This window comes from Polyodon spathula, chromosome 31, assembly GCF_017654505.1.
Source record: "Polyodon spathula isolate WHYD16114869_AA chromosome 31, ASM1765450v1, whole genome shotgun sequence".
NCBI lineage: Eukaryota > Metazoa > Chordata > Actinopteri > Acipenseriformes > Polyodontidae > Polyodon > Polyodon spathula.
In genome coordinates, this window is record NC_054564.1 from 7,439,589 (window position 1) to 7,458,962 (window position 19,374).

General features: G+C 48.4%; 3 protein-coding genes across 4 annotated transcripts; 1 reads left to right on the plus strand and 2 right to left on the minus strand.

Moving 5' to 3' along the window:
- Nucleotides 1–98: 98 nt before the first annotated feature.
- Nucleotides 99–2,368, plus strand: LOC121303065 (prolactin-releasing peptide receptor-like). The gene is made up of 2 exons (XM_041233467.1): nt 99–1,128; nt 1,540–2,368. Exons 1-2 carry the CDS (start codon nt 647–649, stop codon nt 2,363–2,365), a joined length of 1,308 nt encoding a protein of 435 aa, XP_041089401.1. The 5' UTR covers nt 99–646; the 3' UTR covers nt 2,366–2,368.
- A 2,859-nt stretch (nt 2,369–5,227) lies between these two features.
- Nucleotides 5,228–7,502, minus strand: LOC121303064 (lysoplasmalogenase-like protein TMEM86A). The gene is made up of 3 exons (XM_041233466.1): nt 7,082–7,502; nt 6,061–6,267; nt 5,228–5,674 (listed from the first exon to the last, which is right to left on the minus strand). Exons 1-3 carry the CDS (start codon nt 7,251–7,253, stop codon nt 5,244–5,246), a joined length of 810 nt encoding a protein of 269 aa, XP_041089400.1. The 5' UTR covers nt 7,254–7,502; the 3' UTR covers nt 5,228–5,243.
- A 1,128-nt stretch (nt 7,503–8,630) lies between these two features.
- LOC121303182 (cell cycle and apoptosis regulator protein 2-like) lies at nt 8,631–18,919 on the minus strand. 2 transcript variants are annotated; one of them, XM_041233705.1, is made up of 20 exons: nt 18,788–18,919; nt 18,037–18,114; nt 17,582–17,682; nt 16,898–17,012; nt 16,362–16,506; nt 15,708–15,861; nt 15,109–15,249; nt 14,709–14,919; nt 14,378–14,491; nt 14,030–14,193; nt 13,657–13,822; nt 13,200–13,367; nt 12,559–12,705; nt 12,133–12,277; nt 11,728–11,789; nt 11,357–11,503; nt 10,341–10,467; nt 9,843–10,040; nt 9,378–9,583; nt 8,631–9,068 (listed from the first exon to the last, which is right to left on the minus strand). In XM_041233705.1, the coding sequence occupies exons 2-20, from the start codon at nt 18,067–18,069 to the stop codon at nt 9,021–9,023; spliced, it is 2,592 nt and encodes an 863-aa protein (XP_041089639.1). In that variant the 5' UTR covers nt 18,070–18,114; nt 18,788–18,919; the 3' UTR covers nt 8,631–9,020. The 2 variants fall into 2 exon arrangements, with proteins under 2 accessions (XP_041089639.1, XP_041089638.1); XM_041233704.1 differs by having other exon boundaries at nt 17,582–17,691.
- Nucleotides 18,920–19,374: the final 455 nt, after the last annotated feature.

A 19,374-nucleotide genomic window follows, 5' to 3' on the forward strand; every position in this document is an offset into this window, starting at 1 on the left:
CCTGTAGACCGACAGGGCGCCTGCGGGCTTGCCTGTAAGCTGCCCAGAGCTGCCTTGTCCCTCGACGCTGTAGCTCTGAGGTGGCCTTATCAAACTGGGGAAAAAAAACAGGGTTAAAAAAAAAATCAATTGACGACAAGAAAAAATACAAACAAAAGCAGTGATTCATTAAATCAAGCTTGCATTTTATGAATAATCTGCTGAACTGTATAAGAGGGTATTATGAGAGTGATCATACAGTGTTCACTTTTATCAGAAAGAGGCTTACAAAAAGGGTCCTTAGCAAAATAAATCTTAAAGTTCAAAATATTGATATCAATCCTGTATAGACATATTTAACCCTTTCATGCATGGCGACCTCATATGGGGACGGATCTAAAAAAAATCCAAACACATTCTGGTCTTTATCTGGGAACATGGAAAACGTAAATGCACGACGGCTTCATTTCAACCCAACGCAAATTTTTTCCTCTATATAAAGCAATGGGCAATTAACTAAAAAGTAAATGAAAATATATATTTATTACGCGTCCCAAAACGATCAGCTATAGTGAATATGCCATGCATGAAAAGCTTCTTTTGATGTTTAATAATTGCTAATTCAATTATTTTTTGACAGCTGTCATTTAACCCCTGCCCTCCCGTGATGGAAGACAGCGGCAGCGGCTGGGAGCCGGGCAGGACCGTGTCCCCTCCACACCCTAACGGGAGCTACGCTGCCAAACCGACGGGGGTCTCGGGGAGCGGCGGCGGTGCCTCCGAGCTGCGCAACGCCTCCAGCTCCAACTCCAGTTCCCAGTTCGCCGGGGTGGAGCTGCTGCAGTCCTTCAAGCCGCTCATCATCCCCTGCTACGCGCTGGTGGTGCTGATCGGGGTCTGCGGGAATTACCTCTTGCTTTACATCATCTGCCGCACTCGGAAGATGCACAGCGTCACCAACTTCTTCATCGGGAACCTGGCCTTCTCCGACATGCTGATGTGCGCCACCTGCGTGCCCTTCACCCTCGCCTACGCCTTCAACCCGCGCCGCTGGGTCTTCGGCCGCTTCATGTGCTACCTGGTGTTCCTCATTCAGCCCGTCACGGTCTACGTGTCTGTGTTCACTCTGACCGCCATCGCCTTGAACCGGTAAGGAGGTGTTAACTGCAGGGGGTCACATGGCCCTCGTGGAGGCTTGGTGATACCAAGAGGTTCCCAGTTCAATCCCGGCTCAGCCACTGACTCCACTGTGTGGGAGCCGGAGCAAGTCATTGAACCTCCTTGTGCTCTGTCCTTGGGATGAGACGCAAAACAAACGAGGTCCTGTTGGAAGTGACTCGGCAGCAGCAGCGGTTGCTGATGATGCAGAGTTCACCCCCCTGGTCTCTGTAAGTCCCTTTGGATAAAAGTGTCTGCTAAATGACTATATGACATATAATTTGTGGTAACCATTAACCTTTTTGTTTTAAGGCATTTTTTTATCCGATGTATACCAATAAGCTTAGCCCTTGTGTGTGTATAGACAGTACAGTGAGACTGAGCCAGTGCCCCCCTCCTCAGGTACCACACCACAGTGCACCCCCTGAAGAAGCGGATCTCGGTGCCTGTGTGTGCCTACGTGCTGGTGGGGATCTGGCTGCTGTCCTGTGCCTTGGTGGCGCCGGCTGTCGCGCACACCTACCACGTGGAGTTCCGGGTGGAGGGCTTCACCATCTGTGAGGAGTTCTGGATGGGGCAGGAGCAGGAGCACCTGGCCTACGCCTACAGCACGCTGGTCATGACCTACATCCTGCCCCTGTCCGCCCTGTCGCTCTCCTACCTGTGCATCTCCGTCAAGCTGCGCAGCCGTGTGACCCCGGGCCAGCCCTCCTGCAACCGGTCCACCGAGTCCTGGCGGGAGCGCAAGATCCGGAAGATCTTCCGCCTGGTGGTCCTGGTGGTGTCCGCCTTCGGGATCTGCTGGCTCCCCATCCACGTGTTCAACGTGCTTCGGGACATTGACATCAACCTCATCGATAAGCCCTACTTCCTGCTCATCCAGTTGCTGTGCCACTGGTGCGCCATGAGCTCTGCCTGCTGCAAACCCTTCTTGTACGCCTGGCTGCACGACCGCTTCCGAGCAGAGCTGCGCAAGATGGTCACCTGGCGGAGACGCTGCTGCTGCTGCCGCGGGGGGGTCATCCTCCCTCACAGCAACTCCGTGGCCATCAGCGTCATGCTGCGAGGAGGAAGAGGGTCCGGTGAAGCTAGAGAGGGCAGAGAGAGACTGGGTGGAGATCTTCAGAGGTCGGTCAGGTTTGTCTTCTCCAGTAACGCTTGTCAGGCTATGAGGACCAGGGGAGAGAGGGAGCAGAGAGGCCAGTGTGGAGAGTCCGCGGCTGGGTAGGAATTACGATTGAAATCAGGGACTAAGATAGCGTTGAGCTCTTGAAGCCTCCCCAGTAGCAAGCTCTTGGCAATCGCTGTCATGTTGTGATGGTGGAGGGGATGGCCGTGTGGTTTTACTCAGATGCCAGGTTGTCCTCCACAAATACCGCTGCGTGTGAGGATGAGAGGAGAGAGCAGCTCAGAGAGGGAAAGCTCAGAGCGTGGAGCTTCAGACCTACCCAGGAACTAGAGGGGAGGCCAGGGAGAGGGGTAGGGAGAGAGAGAGAGCTCAGTGAGATAGTCCAGGAGCTGTGATGATGAGTGGAGAGGTCTTGTATGAGAGAGGCAGGGACAGTTGGATCTGTATAGAGGAGACAAGAAGGAGAGGGAGTATACATTCTATGAGACACAGGAGACCCATTGAGATGGAGAATAGTCAGTGTAGAAAAGCCTTTCGCTTCAGAGATATTCCAGGTTGTCATCTTACCAGTTGTGTGTCTGTCTGTCTTTGCTATGACAACGGGAGCCTTTTTGAAGTCCCATCCCCATTAGAAGCTATTGGTAGCAACTACGCTTCAAAATTTGAAATTCTGAGTGCGAGATCCACAAAGAACTTGAAACGTTTAAACCACCACAGAAGCTATAGAAACAGATTAAGTGTATGTTAATATCATCGTTTTTTTTTTTTTTTTAAATTGAGTGGCTTAAATTGACAGTGTGCTTTCCCTGGCATTCACTGTGTGACAGACTGGCAGGTTTGTGTTGCGATGTGAACTGATTCTGCACTGAGAGGGAAAGAGGCTCATCTGAGGTTCACTTAATGCTTGAACGTGAGCTTTTGCTAAAATAATGTCAGCTAACAATTCTGTTAATCATAATCTGGGTTCCATGTGATTTTAAAACTAGGAGTCCAGTAGACAAACAGGGATGGAGATGCGACTCCCGTTGCACAGCAGTGTAATCCATTCCTGGTTTCACTACGAGTTTAAATCAGACACACTGTGGGCGAATCAAGCTGGAAGCACAACCTGGAATGCGTGAAACTGCTATGCAACCAGAATCTTATTTCCAACCCTGACAAACCCATTTTGGGCAGGGCTTTCTTCAGCCTCCTTTACTATCCGAAACGTTTGTCTGCTTGACTCTAGAGTTCTGGTTTTACATATCGGCCAAGAGCAAGGCAACACTTCTACTCTGAAAATGTACAGCTTTGTCTGTGGTTAGGAATGCATTTTTGTTTAATTTCTCAAATAAACCTGTTGCTTTTAAAAAAAAAAAAAAATCTAATGGTTTCTTTTTATGTTTATTGTATCGGATATTTCGTATTTATGGGAAGCAGGAAGAGAGACAGACAGCCAGAGGGCTGTGCAGTGCTAATTTACACCACATTCCCATCTGCTCTGAAACCAGTCTGTAAAACTCAATCTCATCTTGTTCCCAGTATCAAACTGGGGCTGTAACCGGTCATTACACAAACAACAAATCATTAGGCAACCGCATCAGTGTGGAGAAGGCAGTGCCTTGTGCCAGCCTGCCACCCTAACTGAGGCTGACAGACAGAGTCCCTATTTGAAATGGGTTTGATTTCAGGTCTGCTGCTGATGGAAACGAGCCAGTCTGATTTCAAAACGCGTCTCAAGTCCAGCGGAAGATGTAGACGTGACATCACTCCTTGTTCGCCGTTGCCCTCGGAGAGAGGCAAGAGGGCTCAACCGGACCTGTGACTATTAAAAAAAAAACATTGTTTCCAATTTAGATAAAAGCCAACGTGGCATAAGGGCTTAGGCACTCAGGCATTGCTAGTGAATCAGAGTGCAAAATGCATGTAATTTGGCATAATGTAGAATCCATTACAAGCTAGAGTCTAGAAGATTATACTTGACCCATATTTGACTCCTGTGCTTCCCCAGACCACTTTCAAACACAAAATGTCTAATTTTCAATCACTCGGCAACACCCACAGTTCGTGGTTTTGCACGTTTAACAAATCTGTCACTGTGAAGATTTACAATCATCCTTCACCAACAGGAGCAGCAAACAAGCGAGCGAGACAAATAATCTTCGACTGACAGACTAAGAAAAAAAAGCATCCCCCATTGAACACTTTTTCCTTCAAAATACATTCTTTTTTTGCAGTTCATTATCTACCCGTTCCTGAAATTAAAAAAAACTTGCAATTTGAACCTAACACTCGTTTATTTTCCATCTTTTATTACAGATACTAATATCCATGTGTACCGAGCATCAAAAGGGAAACTTATCACTATTATAACACATTTATATTCAGAAAAAAAAGGTATATAAATGATGGACATTGAAAATGTTTTTGGTTTCTTTTTTTTAAATCACTCGATCGCTCATCCTTGCCCATGACACGCTTGAGTGACTGTGGCTGAAGCTCTTAATCACCTAATTAGTGAGTCAGTTGATTGGACACTGGATAGGGAGTGATTTCAGCTGTTGAATTGCAAGCTTGAATAAAAGCAATAAAGAAAATCACAGAAAAAAACATATATACATGCTACGTCTGTCAAGAAAGCAGAGCCTTCGTGCGACCGGCATGTGGGAGCTCACAGCCAGCGATTTCAAACCTGTCGAGACGGTATAACCAGACACACTCTGCCAATGACAGGCCACCAACCGGGAGACCAAGAGTCACAACACCTGCCCGAGAGCGACAGATCATTCTGCAGCACCTTCGTGATGTCAGCTGTTAACCAGCACAATAAAAAGTCACTGCGCCTGCTCTGAAGCAGAGTTTGTCATTTTTCGATCACATCTGGTGAATTGTATCCAGCTATAAGTGAGAAGTTCCTTTTGATGCTCAGTATATTATAAAAAATAATAGACAGGTTTCAGTGAGTTAAAGGAAATTCCATGTTGGGTTTCTGTGCCAGTTAATTCTGTGCATGTTTTTTCTTTCTGGGCTCCCTGCGTTGCTCTCTCCCGTCAGTGGCTGACAGAGTGAGCAGGATTTGGGCGAGGTAGTAGGTCCCCATTATTAAGGCCTCTGCATAGGGCAGGGGAGTGCAGAACTTATCAACCGCCAGGGTCGTGTCCGACACCATAAAGGACACGCCCCCCGTGGCGGCACAAATCCACGCTCCCCTGGGCAGCGGCACAACCAGGGAGCGCCACACCATGGTGCCCAGCAGCAGGATGTAGAGGGGAATCAGGAAGACCAGCAGCCCATCCAGCTCTGGCAGCAGAACGGTGAAGAAGATCAAGCCTTCCACGGGCAGGATGACGGCCAGCGGGACAGGATTGAGCGGAGACCAGCCAAACGCACAGATATAGGAGATGTGAGCCGCAGCAAAGAACGCCATTCCTGCGAGAAATCCAGAGCGAGTCATTGAGAAGGATGTCCTGCAAGACGCCTGCAGTCCTGCGTCACACGCTACTTTATTCTGAATATACAAGTACAAAGAGCAATGACTCATAAGAGTTACCACGCCAGTATAATTCACAGAAAGGAGAGAGAGAGAGGAGATCTTCAGAGGCAGAGAGAGAGAGAGAGAGGAAGAGATCTTCAGAGGCAGAGAGAAAGAGAGAGGAGATCTTCAGAGGCAGTCAGACAGACAGAGAGTGGAGATCTTCAATCAGAGGCAGGTAGACAGACAGAGAGAGAGAGGAGGAGGAGATCTGCAGAGAGAGAGAGAGAGAGAGAGAGAGAGAGAGAGAGAGAGGGGAGAGGAACCAGCCAAACAGACATACCCAGAATGAAGAGACCAGGGTAAATCAGGCAGGCGTCTCCTAGACTGGAGAGCAGCAGTCCAGCCAGGATGAGCTTTTGGTAGCGCCCCCACTGGTGGGAGGTGCGGTACAGCAGGTACACACAGCACAGGAAGACCGGGAGGCACTTGGACAGCATGCTGCCCCATTTCGCCCCTCGCAGGAGATACGAGACCGAGCCCATCGCCTCTGTGGGAGAGAAACAGAGAATCATCTACCTGAATCCATCAGCTTTTGTGCACCACTGGTAGGGAACTGTGAGATCACAAACTCACCATACACCTTTGTCTAATATCACGTTTCCATGCTCCCCTCAACCCGGGCTGAACACCTGCTCCACATTCACTCCACATCCGAGGCGAGCAGGTTACTCCCTGCTTTAATATTGCTTAATGTTGCAAAACGCTCCAAAGAATTGTTAGGGTTGGGATACTAACCTTAAAGAAACCGCGATGACGTATAGCACTGTGAAAGCACAGCCAAAGCTATGTGACGGAATCGCATGGTAGGTCAATGGCAAAACATTGTTCCTGCACAGTAAGATCGTGCAAAATTACTGTGCAGATTTAACAAGGCAACGTTTGACACAGTCAGCATGTACACATGTGGAAGTCTTTCCTGTCAAATCTCTACCTGCTTCTTTAATGACAGCCCTCTCATGTGCAATAAAACACATTCTTGTATTCTGTATAACTTTCAAACATGTACGACAGACAGCGGGTGTTAAATACCCAATCGTCTACGGTTTGCTGGATTTGCAAAGGGTTAAAACATGTACAAACAGTAATACTAGAGAACAAATATAACTCCCTTTCTGCAATGGCAGAATATGCAGCAGTGCCACTTGGGACCTGTGAAATACCTAAAGGCTAGTCTTCCCAATGTCTTGAAAAAAGTTGTATTATCACTGCCACGTTTCTTACAGCTGTTCATGCTCTTGACTCGTGGGGTTAGTAGGATGACAGTTACCTGCTTGGCGTGTTAAAGAGCGAAGGCAGCTCACCTGATAAACGAGAGGAGTCCACTTCGCTGTCTGCCACAGTAGCGCTTCCCTTCTCTCTCCCGTTCGAAGCTGCAAATTCTTTCCTGTCTGGTTCACTATAGGAAGTGAACGTGGGGCGGGGGAGGGAGGCAGAGAGAAAGGATTGGTTTGCCAGGTTTTTTTTTATTCTCATTTTTCTGAGCAGAGGCGAGGCTTGCTTGTCCAAACACGATAGGATGGAAAGAAGGGAGGCATCGGTAACAAAAAGGTGTCGTTTAATAACAGAAAAAAACGCAGCTGCTGCGCAGGGACAATGGAAGACTAAAATGGGGTTTTCATTTTAGCTGTGCAGAAAACTAGTTTAAAACCGTTTTTTTTTTTTTTTTTTTTAAATGCATGTTAAAATAAAAAGGGATTATTGATCTTACTGCACTGCCTTATCTTTTTGGTTGAGATGAAAGTTATCACTGCAAGTCAGTTTCAAAGGTACTCTCTGGTGAAACCTCGGGTATAATTAGACGATGAACTTTGTGTTTCTTTGGTGTGTGCATTTGTATAAGATTAAAACACGAGAAATGTGCCGTTTTGTAACTGAACTGCATCCCGCTAAGACCCGCCCACGCAGCATTTGACAGGATGCACACACTGTCAGTTTATCAGCCGAGATGATTATTGGTTGGAAATGAATTCTACCCTGTGGCTACTTAGTAAAGCAAATCCACGCAGCATTTGGACAGGCTGGACAAGACGCAACAGCATGCGGGTTTTTTGAGATGATATTGAGAGAGGTCTCAAAAGCAGCTCCGGTGCAGGGCGAGTAGTCTTTGAAAAACCGTGATAATAAACAGGGTACGATGTGAAGCGAGGCGATATAAAACAGGTTCATCTGCACACAAAATCCTAAAGCTGACAATGAAAAAAAAAAAAAGCACTTGCAAGTGGAAATATAACTGTTTAACAACACAGGAAGCAGAGCACTTGTGAGAGGAGGAATCTCAAGCTGGGGCCCCCCTAAGCAGTGGGGTGACCAGGGAGAACTTGCAAGCTTGTCAAAGGCTTTCAGCTACCCGGGAAATCCAATAGGATTTAAACCAGTAGGCAATAATTACTTAAAGACACTTCCTAATATCCCCAGACTGACACTCTCAAAAACACAGGCGCTAAAAGAATGTCCTGACCAAGTGTCCTCGTAATTCAATGCTTCTCGAGATGTGTTTAAAAATCTAAGAGCTGCTGCCGGACGCCCGAGTTGTTTTTGACCATGATGGCGAATCTGACCAATCAATCAATCAATCAATCAATCCATTGGTAGCTGAGGCATGTAGTGTTCACACAGCAGCAAAAACAGCACAGTTCTGCAAATCAAAGCGATGGGTAAAAGTTCTTTATTACAGTAGCTTCTAGTGAAAGTAGCCACGAAATAACCCCCTGCTCTTGGGTTTTTATTTTTTTTTCCTGAAGTAAGACAGAAAGTGACACACTTTGTGAAAGATTTTACAGAAAAAAAAATAAAAAATAAAAAATAAAAAGGAGAGTCAAGTAATCTGCAAGAGTGCTCAGATTTGGGGGGGGGGGGGGGGGGGGGTGAAGATAAAAATAATAAAATAACAAAACTAATCTGTAAAGGGGCACAGCCGAAAAGCCATATTTAAAACCGTACAAAAAATGTCATTTCCTCGTTTCAGTGGTGCCGCGTGGTCTAGGAGACAGAATAAAGCGTACAGCAGCACAGTCTATGCGGTCTCAGTTTCTCAACGGGTCCCAGCGATTCTTCGAGATTCAGTGCGGCACGTTTGCACGTGTGTGTTGATACGGCACAGTGCAAGAGGCAGGTAGCCGTGCGTCTCCGGGACAGTGCTGGGGAGGTGAACTGACTCAGAATGGTGCTGGCTGGCTGGCTGGCAGGCAGGCAGGGCTCCACAGCACAGCAGGGTCCCTGTAGATCTGCCTTAGCCAGTCTTTACACCTTGTCCGAAGCGTCGCTCCCTGTTTCGACCGCACTGCAGGTCTGCAAATACAAAACAAAAGATTAAAAAGGCATTTATGGAAAGGAAGCAAATTATTCACGGACCTCCGAGATAAGCTGCAGTCTCGGTCTGACCAGTAGGGGGTCGCTGAAGGTCAAAAGAGGGGCAGTAACCCAACCAAATCAACGAAACCTTGACCGAGATACACCTTGTGTGAAGGACTGGTCAAATCGTGTCACAATCATACCAGCGGTTCTCAAGAAATATCTAGATATGCAAATATGACACTCGTGCAATCCTGCAATGCAGACATGTTTATAATAATAAATATCACAGTACTCATTGCTAACCTTATTCACAATGCACTGCATCTTCTCAATGACGGAAACCATACTCCCCGCGCTTTCCTTCAGCAGCTTCTCGTACGAGGCGCTGCGTTTCTCCTCTGCCTTCAACTTGTCCAAAGCCTCGGCCAGGCTCTTCTGTGCCGCCTCCAGCCCCGAGGCCAGGCTCTTCCTCTGTGCCTCCTCCACAGACACCTGCTGCCCTGCCTCGCCTACGAAACACAAGCGCAGTCAGAGCCGTGCCAACCAGGCAGCCCAGACACATCCACCCCCCTGAATTCACAATGGACAGGTCAACGACAATTACACAGATAGATACAGATATGCATGCAACGTGAAATGATAATGACTTCAAGATAGTGTGACACTATTTCTTCTATAATCAATCCTAGGTGATGCAAAACGTTTGGTCACAGCTGTGGAGCTCTCGTTGGTTCTCATGCACCTACAGGAATGGAGGATCCCTCTTACCCAGCCTGGCCTCCAGACCCCGGATCCTGTCCTCTAGGTGCACCCGTGTGCTCTCGACTCGCTCCAGTTTCAGCAGAACGTTACCTAGGTGTACGGCCGTGCCGTTGTGAGTGACCAGCTCCGAGCCCCCGGACCCTGACCGCTGAGACTGCCTGCCGCTGCCCTTCGTAGACACCGGGGGCAGCAGAGAGACGTTTCCTGAAACCACATTCAAAGGGTATATAAAAAGGCCAGCACCTCCTCAGGATGAAAAGGGGTTCCCCCAAACAAATCAACCCATTCCTAGATCAGAGGTGTTCCACTCCTGGTCTTTGTTCCAGCCCTGTTCTAAAGTAAACCTCCATCCAGACCCTGAAGTATTTAATGATCTCACTGCACCTGTTAAATCTGGAGTGGACACCCGTGCTCTAGATGATGTTGCTCTTTGCTTTGTAAATTTTTCACATCTTGCATCGGTGCCCTAGCTCAGAGAAGGGGAGTCAGTGCTGCTGTCCTCACCTTGCAGTTTGGGGTCCGCGGCGAGGGTCTTTGTGTCCCCTGGCTCCATGTCCCCCTCCCAGCGCTCAGCCAGCCCCTGGTACTGACAGGCATTCTGGGACACCACTTTCGTCACCAGCTCTGTCGCCTGCAAACAGCCATCGCAGATAACACATACTGTAGCGTCCCTTCAAACAATTCACAAGTCTTACCCTGAATGCCTTTGGTAATTTGTGACAGCATTCCACTATGAAAGGCGCTATATAAAATACAGATGGATTGATTTGGCCTGCACAAACACCCTAGTGGTTTTTTATAAGCTAACAGATATCTAAAAGATATCCCCTAAAAGAGCTTCATAGGATAATTTCATCATTTTTAAAACCAACCCCTTGCTCCTTCATAATGTTCACAGTCTTACTGAGTGACCCTTATCACACACAGAGTTCCGCTTTTTGCATCAGGGCACAAGTTGATCTGCTGTTCCTTTGGTTACCTTTTATAAAGGTAACAGGCAGTTGTCATTCTGTAGCTGTCCACCAGATGGTGCTGGAGCTCACTAATGTAAAGACGCTGGCTGATGCAGCCTACATTACACGTGCCCACAGCAAACACAATGTTTGGGCAGTTACAATAGGAACCGGACGATGGGAGATTTCATACAAAATGGAACGGGAGAGTAAACTACAACCGTGTGATTCGAAGCCTCCAGCTTTTAAATCCAAAATCAAATCTGAAAAGCTGGTACTGCCTGTGGGAAACCTAGGATAGGGATGTATTTTTTTTTCAGCAGACTGTTCTTGTCAAGATCTATTCATCTTCCCCGTGTCTCTCTCTGAGAGAGAGAGAGAGAGAGATTGGCTGTGTCTGATCCGAGCGCCTAGCAAAACTTACCACACTGAGCAGAGAGAGAGAGAGAGAGAGAGAATAAGACTGCTGAGGATCTGGAGCGAGGCGGTAGAGTTTGTACTGGGAGAGGGGCTCAGCGATGGGTTCAGAGGGGGGCTGTGGACCTGCCAGACCCCAGCGATGCTCACCTGTGCCCGGGAGAGGTGCAGCCCCAGCGACAGCACAATCTCCTCCAGGTCCTTGTCCAGAAGGAAGCCGCAGAAATTGTGATCGAAGTAGACAAAGGCTAGCAGGACGTCCCGGGACAGCACCAGCGAGCTGCAGGGCTCCTTGTCCTAAAGAGACAGGAAGCACAGTCCCACGACTGGATTACTCCTCTGCATGCAGGCACAAGGGTGACGAGTACAGCCGCTTCCTCTGCACCCACATCGGGGGAATCGTCTATCTGTTTTGGACAGGACTGAAGTCTGCAAAATCTCAGTAACCACGGTTCAGATCACTAAAGCAGTTCTTTTACCTGGAAGCAGGCTGAACTGGACTGCTTGAACCTTTCTCTTACCGTCTCTTTGGTGGAGCCGGGACATGAATGATGAGACATCTCCCCCTCCTCTTGGCCGACTCCTGAGGGACACAGCTCGGATTAGCCCCGGTAACACGGCAGATTCTGTTACACTTCCTAATCGTTTAAGATTAAAAAAAGAAATCTATCCTGAAGCCATGCTTTCAATTAGTGTTGCAATTGATGGGTCAATTCCCTGGACAGCAAAACTGTCCCCACCCCTTTAAAGGCTTATTTATCATTAACCAATCAGCTGCTTTTAGCCAGCAACATGAGGACACTGTCGAGGCGAAAGGACCCAGGAAGAGCGAGTGTAACAATGCAAGTTTAAAACACAATGTGTGCATCTAAAAAGCGATGGACTGCATGGAAGGAAGCTAGGACCGCGACGGCTAGAGACTGTACCGAAATTATCTTTGTCATCGTCCTGCAGCAGCAGGCTGTCCTCCTCCAGCGCCTCCTCCTTCATCTTCCTGCTCTCCCCCACTCGCTGAGGCTCCACCCCCTCCTTCCTCACTCCCTCCTCTTCATCCTTCTGTGGCTCATCTGGCTGTGATGGGGGGGGGGGGGGGGGACAGTGCATACATAAGAGCAATTACTCTCAACACTGCAGAGCTGAACAGAGATCAACTGGAAAGATCAATGCAGGCTCCCTCACAGGAAAGATAATCAACACAAAACAGCACCCCAGGAAATTTCAAACCTTTGAAATCCAAATTTAAATTTGTGTTGGCTTATTATTGAGCTGGACTGATTGGCCAACGTCTTTTGAATTCTGGGATGCGCTGTATAAAAGCGCGCTTGTTTTGCAAATTGTATTGCACAGCATACTGTCATGTGCACGTCCTGGCTCTCTGCTGCCCCCTGGCTCCCGGGCTGCACCGGTGCTCTCTCTGGGATGGAGTGCAGTGCTCGGTAGATTCGCAGCCCGAAATCTCTCTGCAGCATCTCATTGAAGAGCTCAGCCATCAGGGAGACCTGCACGAGAAAGACAGCCATCAGCTCCCAGGTGCGTGCTCCAGAGAAAATCACGGGAAACCGTCTAGATATACGAGCACTGTCTAATTTAATTGACGATGACTTTAACAGGCCAAAAATGCAATTAATTTTAAACAGTAAGAGAAAAGGAACACAGAGTCACACACGGTACAATGCAGGAGACTTTTTAGAAGTTGTTTGAGACGCCTGATTAAAGCACAGAGCGGTCTGACATTTTCACACACGAGCGTGTTTCTATATCACCGATTACTGAGCGGAAATTGAAATTCTCACACCCAGAGGTTTTCATGCAAGCAGGTACATAAAGCATATAAAGGAAAAGTCTCAAGGTGTTTAATACATTTGCACAGTCTGCGCTCAAGGAAACAAGGTGATGGATGTCTGCATCATCGCAGCATTCTTATTCCCGGCTGGGCTCAGCCTCTCTCCCCTCGCCCCCCTGTTGTAAGTGCCTTGGGTTGGGCAGAGTCTACCTCAAAGTTGCTGTGTCCAGGGCTGTTCCTGTACTCTAGCAGTGAGCGGAGGGGCAGGGTGGCGCAGGACATCCCTTCTCTGGGGTGCACAAGGAGGGCAGGCTCGTCCGGCAGAGCCCCCAGAGGATCGGGGGTCTGGCTGTCCACAGCAGTGCTCTCCTCCGCGGCCTGTGCAAAGCATGGGTGAGCATTGTAAAGCAGACAAAAACAGCAAACAAAAATGGCCAAAGGTTTTGCATCACCCTGTAGAACTAACTCATTGTGCTTCATAAAGGTCGGATGAAACCTGCTGAATAATGTTATGTTAAGATACTGAATTACACACACCTTCGTAGTTTTTCTATATACTAAACCAAAAACTGACAAATTGAAAAAAAAAAAAAACACAAATGCCAGTGTAAAATGCCAATAGGAAAGGGCACAGGCAGTGGCGCCCTCTGGCAGGGAGGATCAGTACCTGGTCCGATGCTGGGGAGCAGCCGCTCTCTGTGCCCGGATTGTGTGCCAGCAGCAGGGCCTCCCACTCCGACACAGAGGGGAGGCAGTGCCACACGTCCGGGAGGAAGAACACCGTGGTCTCCACCAGCCCAGCTCGCAGATACCGTACCTCTGCAAACTTGAACCTGAGAGGGAGGAGAGGAGAGAGAGAGAGAGGAGAGATCACCTTTGCGATATCGATGCCATGAAACTCACACCAGCCCTGCGTTTCAAAAAACTTATACAATACCATATTATTGAAATATGATACATGAATTGTTCCTCCCTTATAGCTGCATGAATAAAGCTGGGCTTGACTGGATAGGAACAGGCAGGGCACAAAACAAACTCACCACTGAGAACAAATGCTCAAGTCCAGCCCGGTCTGTGCCTTGGTGCAGCGCACAGCGGTCCGGATCAGAACCTGGGGGTCTTTGACCGGTTTGGACCCATCCAGAGAAGGGGACCAGGCTCCCCCCAGAACCACTGCCTCCTCCTGCTTCAGCCCAACCAAGAACTGCAAATCAGAAACCACACATCAGAAACCACAGACCATTACAAGGAATACAAAGCATAAATCGCAAAGTAGCTAACAGGTCGGTGAAATTTTGGGTCTATATGAGAACACGGGAGACCAGACTTGCTTTCGGAAGCAGAAGCCCAGACATCATTATAAAAAATTCAAAAATAGTCTTTCAAACCTTGATGAGCATGGTGGGGTGCACTGGCCCTGCAGAAACCTCCTTCTGTTCTTCAGACAGAGCGCAGCATTTCTGGTACATCTCCTCCAGTCCTGGGGTCGACAGGAGCATCACCTGCAGGGGACAGACCAATCGCATCTTTCAACAAACCACCCCGTATCCCTTACAGCTGAAAACCACCCAGAATCATTAACCCCTGAAGTGCACTACTATCTCATTTTATCTGGGTGAGTCCAATACTACCATGAATAAGAGCTACTCTCTGTAATCCCTGAGAGGGTGCTGCAGAACTCACCCGGCCAGCACCACACCCCTCACCCTGCTACCGTACCTTGGCGCTGTAGGAGGGGTCAGAGTCTGCAGGCTGGGCTGGGTCAGGGTCCCCCCTCGGCTCTGCCACGTGGAAGGGGCAGGGGAAGCCCAGGGTCAGGGGTCTGGTGGCTGGGAAGGTCTCCACCCAGCTCAGCCGCAGGTCGAAGAAGTCATCGGGCAGTGCCAGCTGTGGGTATCGACGCAGCACTTCCAGAGTGTCACAGGCAGAGCTGCAACACACACACACAGCACAGACGGGGGCGGTTGACCAAGGGTTCCACCCAGCACAGGGGGCTCCATCAATACAGAGCCTGTGAGATTTCACATTCCCAAACTCACAGTGTGGCTGTAGAATACGTCAGCGGACAGCTACTCCACAAGAGAGCTGAACACACACACACTAGCAGCAGAAACGGTACCTGTCTCGAGAGAAGCGTGAGAAGAGAGGCCAGTATCGGGGCTGCTGGATGATGGCTTTCTTCAGGGGCTCCTCCTGGGTCCCCCTCAGCTTCCTCCTCTTCTGAGACACGCGGTCCCCACACCAGCCCCCACCGTCATCCCTGATCAGGAGAGGAGAGCCACAGTTCAGAGGGATACAATGCAGGGTTACAGAACGGCCAAAGTCTGTTCGCTTACTGGGAGTGTTGACAAGACCCACACAGACGCTCGCCTTCATACAAATCTACTGCATACCGCTTCACTGATCCTATACAAACTTAACAATCCTAGCTCTTCATGGGTAACCTGTCATTGAAAAAGAGCGAACAAGGTCGACGACGCATCGAACAAAGCAGTCGTGCCTTTACATCTGTATAAAAACACAGCGGCCTGCCACCAATCCCAGTTAGGTGTGGTACAGCAGATTCATTCACTGCGTTTCCCAGAAACGCTCTTCAGTTGGAAGTCACAATCACATTCAAACCTGGTAATAAAATGAAGGCACTTGTTTTAACAGGCAGTCACTAACTGGTCCCCAAGGGTTTAGCTGCACGAAGAAGTGAACAGATTCTCCACTCACCATCGGCCCGCGCGCCTCCCTCCGTCTCCGTGTCGTCTCCTCCCCCCTCCACGCTGATCGAACTGGCCCTGCCTGGGGTGCTGGTGCTGGGGGTGGGGATGGTGCTGGGGGTGAGGGTGGGGAAAGAGGTGGGGCGGAGTCTGCAGGAGTCCGGCTGAAACACAGAGGATTCTTCAAATGAACTGAAATGCACGACCCGAAAAGATACAGCACTGATGCTGCTCCTGAACACGAACAGGACTGTGAGTCAAAACTGACTCAAAAGAATGTCAGATTTATGCAGCTTTATCGCATCATGGAACAAATTTATTTCTCTTTTGAGGGAAAAAAAAAATTAATCATAACACAAGCTGTATTTATGTCGTTTGATACATTCTAAATCAATATTTCTTCCCAGAAAAAAAAAAAAAATGTACCTCCTTAGTTTTGGCTACAAACTGCTCCGTCCTTTCGAGAACAGTCAAGTTAAGACGCGACCAAAACATTCAGGGTTAACTTTTGAAGTTAACAAAAATTTAAGAGAAAATTTAAACAGACGTCTGTTCAAAATGCAGACAAAAGCGCTGAGCTGGGTGAAGCGCTTTCTTTCTTTTTCAAGGAGTAAATGCACTGGATCTTTGCATTTCAGTCAGCAAGAAAGAAAAAAAGTCTTACGTTTTTGAGGGGGCTGCTGCATGCTGGGTATTAAGGGAGGAATTATGGGAGCCTGGAGGAGAGGCTGCGGTTTGTTTCCCAGAATGCCTTGCTTCTGTGGCTGGCCCATCGCTGGAAGAAGGGACGGCAGCGACTTCAAGAGGGACTGTGGGAAACAGGAAACAGCACAAGCGATTTAACAGAGAGCAGCTGAAGTGACGTTTCAGTTAACAGGCGTTCCAGATGTTTAGCTACTGCTGATGTAAAGACACCTAGAAAACGTGCTGGATAGGGGCTCTCCTGGAGACCCCTGCTTTAAGGTTTAAGGGACACAAGTACCACACAAATTATATTGTCTGATTTTAAAGGAAGGATGGAAATCAGGGATGCCCTGTAAATAAGGGGCAAACAAATAAATGCCCCACGCCCAAGGACCACAGGGGTGAACACATGGGCCACATTTCTTTAACCCTGTGTTTTACCACACTTGTTAAACCTGGAGGAGCATCACGAGACAGCCCTGATTCAGCCCTCGTGCTGGAGGTAAACGGGGGTACCTGGTTATTAACTGCCTGAACTTTCTGTGCGCTCCACTTCATGCTCTGCCCCGGGTTGTAGATAGCTTTAACCAGGACCTTCTCTCCCACCAGCGGCACACGCCCTTTCACCACACTGAAACACAGAAACTGCTACTATAAAACACATACCTGCACACAATTTCACCTGCGCTTTTTAGGAACACAAGGACACTCTGACTTCTAGAACTGCAGCTCTGGGTAACGGCTCAGCTCAGCTGTGTTTTTCTGTGAAACATCGGGAAGCACGCACTCTAACCCTATCAATTGTAAACAAGACTATTTAGATCCTGCAGCTTTGGTCTTAGCAAGTCGTTGAGCGCACACATTTCTAATTCAATTGTCTAGGTGAAATGACCGAGTGAGACACTGGCTTGCAGACAGAGATCCCTCAACCAAGTGCAGTGCCAGATAGCATGTTTAAAACAAAACTGCGTGTTTATCCCAGGCGTTCGTTCAAGAGACTCCACTTTCGAGACTGAAGCAGGCATGGCATTAGTCTGTTAGCTCCCTCAATATTTCACAATTCAATAATGAGGTTCCAGATTACAATGCATTGCGCAGGATCTCGACTGGGGGAAAAAGCTACAAATTCAGCTGCTGAATACAGACAGAGAGCCCTGTGGGTGTGAAGGCTAGAACCACAAGTCCTGCTGCTGCTCTCACCTCAGCTGGAAGAGAACCTCTTCATCCACCACCCCATAATACTCATGCATGTTGGTAACGACGCCAGTGAACACGCGCTGCTTGTGCCCCAGGCCCGCCTGCTGAGTATTCTGGGAAGGGAAGCACACACACACACAGGACAACAGCAACATGAAGATCTTTAATGACACATTTTTAAAAACACGTTTCCTGCAGTGCGACAATCACAGTGCAATATCTCTCTCTTATAAAATATACCTGCAGAATTAAACAGGGGCGCACTGGTCCCCAGAGATACAACTTTCAGTAGGTCAGAGTTTGAACCTGGAGAAATTGCAGTTAAAAAGATGTTCAGAATGCAGCGGGCAGTTCTGAAAAGCTGCTACAGGATAAAAGAATGAATCTGTGCTTGGATGAGGCGGAGAGCTGACTGATTTGAAGCGCAGTTACAATGAAAGCAGGTTCCTCCCCTTTACCTGCAGGAGAGGGGCTGCCTGCGACACGTCCATCCTAGCAGAACTGTTAACGAATCCTGGAGCAGCTCAAGGAGTAACCTGGAAAATCAAACACAGACCATCACACTAGGCCCCATGCAGGTAATTTTACAGATCTCAATTAGCACTAATCCTGGACTACTGGATCCAAGACAGGGCTGGCCCAAGACAGCCCTTCCACTCCCCGGGCTGCTTTTTTCAAACATTTTGTGATCGAGATTACTTTTATCTGGATCATTCTGATCCGTTTGTTTCAGAAAACGTTAGTGCTGGATTACACCCCATCCCTCCAGACCCGGCTGAAGCAGGTCATCTCATTTCAGCTGGTAACCCTGAAGTGGTACAGCCCTCCACGGCCGGGATAGGGCACCCCTAATCTAAGGTACAGTCAGGTAGTCCAAAAACCGGTGCTATTCCGAGTCTGTGAAATTTAGGGTCGTGAATAATTACCACCCTTTTTCGAGGCGCGTTTAATCCAAGCGGCTTGGAGATGACCGCCTGTGCTATATTAAGCTAATTTCCCAGTCTCGGTGCGGACTGACCCAGTTCGCATTTAATACGCACGACAACTTAAATCTACACAAGCATTTGACAATTTCTTTACAAGATCAACTCTTCATCGCCAGATCTGCGCTAATTTATTGCGACAAAGGTCGAGTGTTTTTTTTGTGTGTGTGTGGCATCATTATTACCAGCAACATAATCGCCTTGCAGACTATTGCATCTCACTCACCGGGTATGCCGCGTCCTTTAGCTTAAATAGCAAAGCCACACGCTTTTCTAAATTCCTCGTTTTATTTCCAAAAAACCCAGCAGCTTCCTTGTTGTCCACCTTTTCCACAATGACCAGAACGGCAGCATTTCGAGGTTGTTCTTTTGCATTTACCGCCATCTACTGGGACGGAGGAGACGTGTTTTGTTTTTTTTGTGTCTGTGCTAAAACTGCAGAGGCAGTGTTTAAGATTACGGTCAGTTATTGGCGTCATGCTGTCCGGACCGTCTTTGGTGCCTTCCCTTTTTTTTTTTTTTGTAGCATTGCAAATGCGGGCGCAGGTGCGGCACTGAGGTGACATTGCAGGGTGCACCTGGCGCGCATTCCTGTGCCGTCGTGAATACTGCGAGGTGATAATGTCATAAACGCATACTCACTGTAAACAAACGCCAAGGTGAACTGAGCCGTGCAGCCAGTGCAAATACCTGGATTACACGTTTGGTGTTGCTTTGTTAGATAAGATCAACGAGCAATGCTTGGGGTATTTTACTTGTGACCACCCCTGCTTTAAGAGGGGTGTGAGGCTCTCCACTCTCGTGTGTGCGATC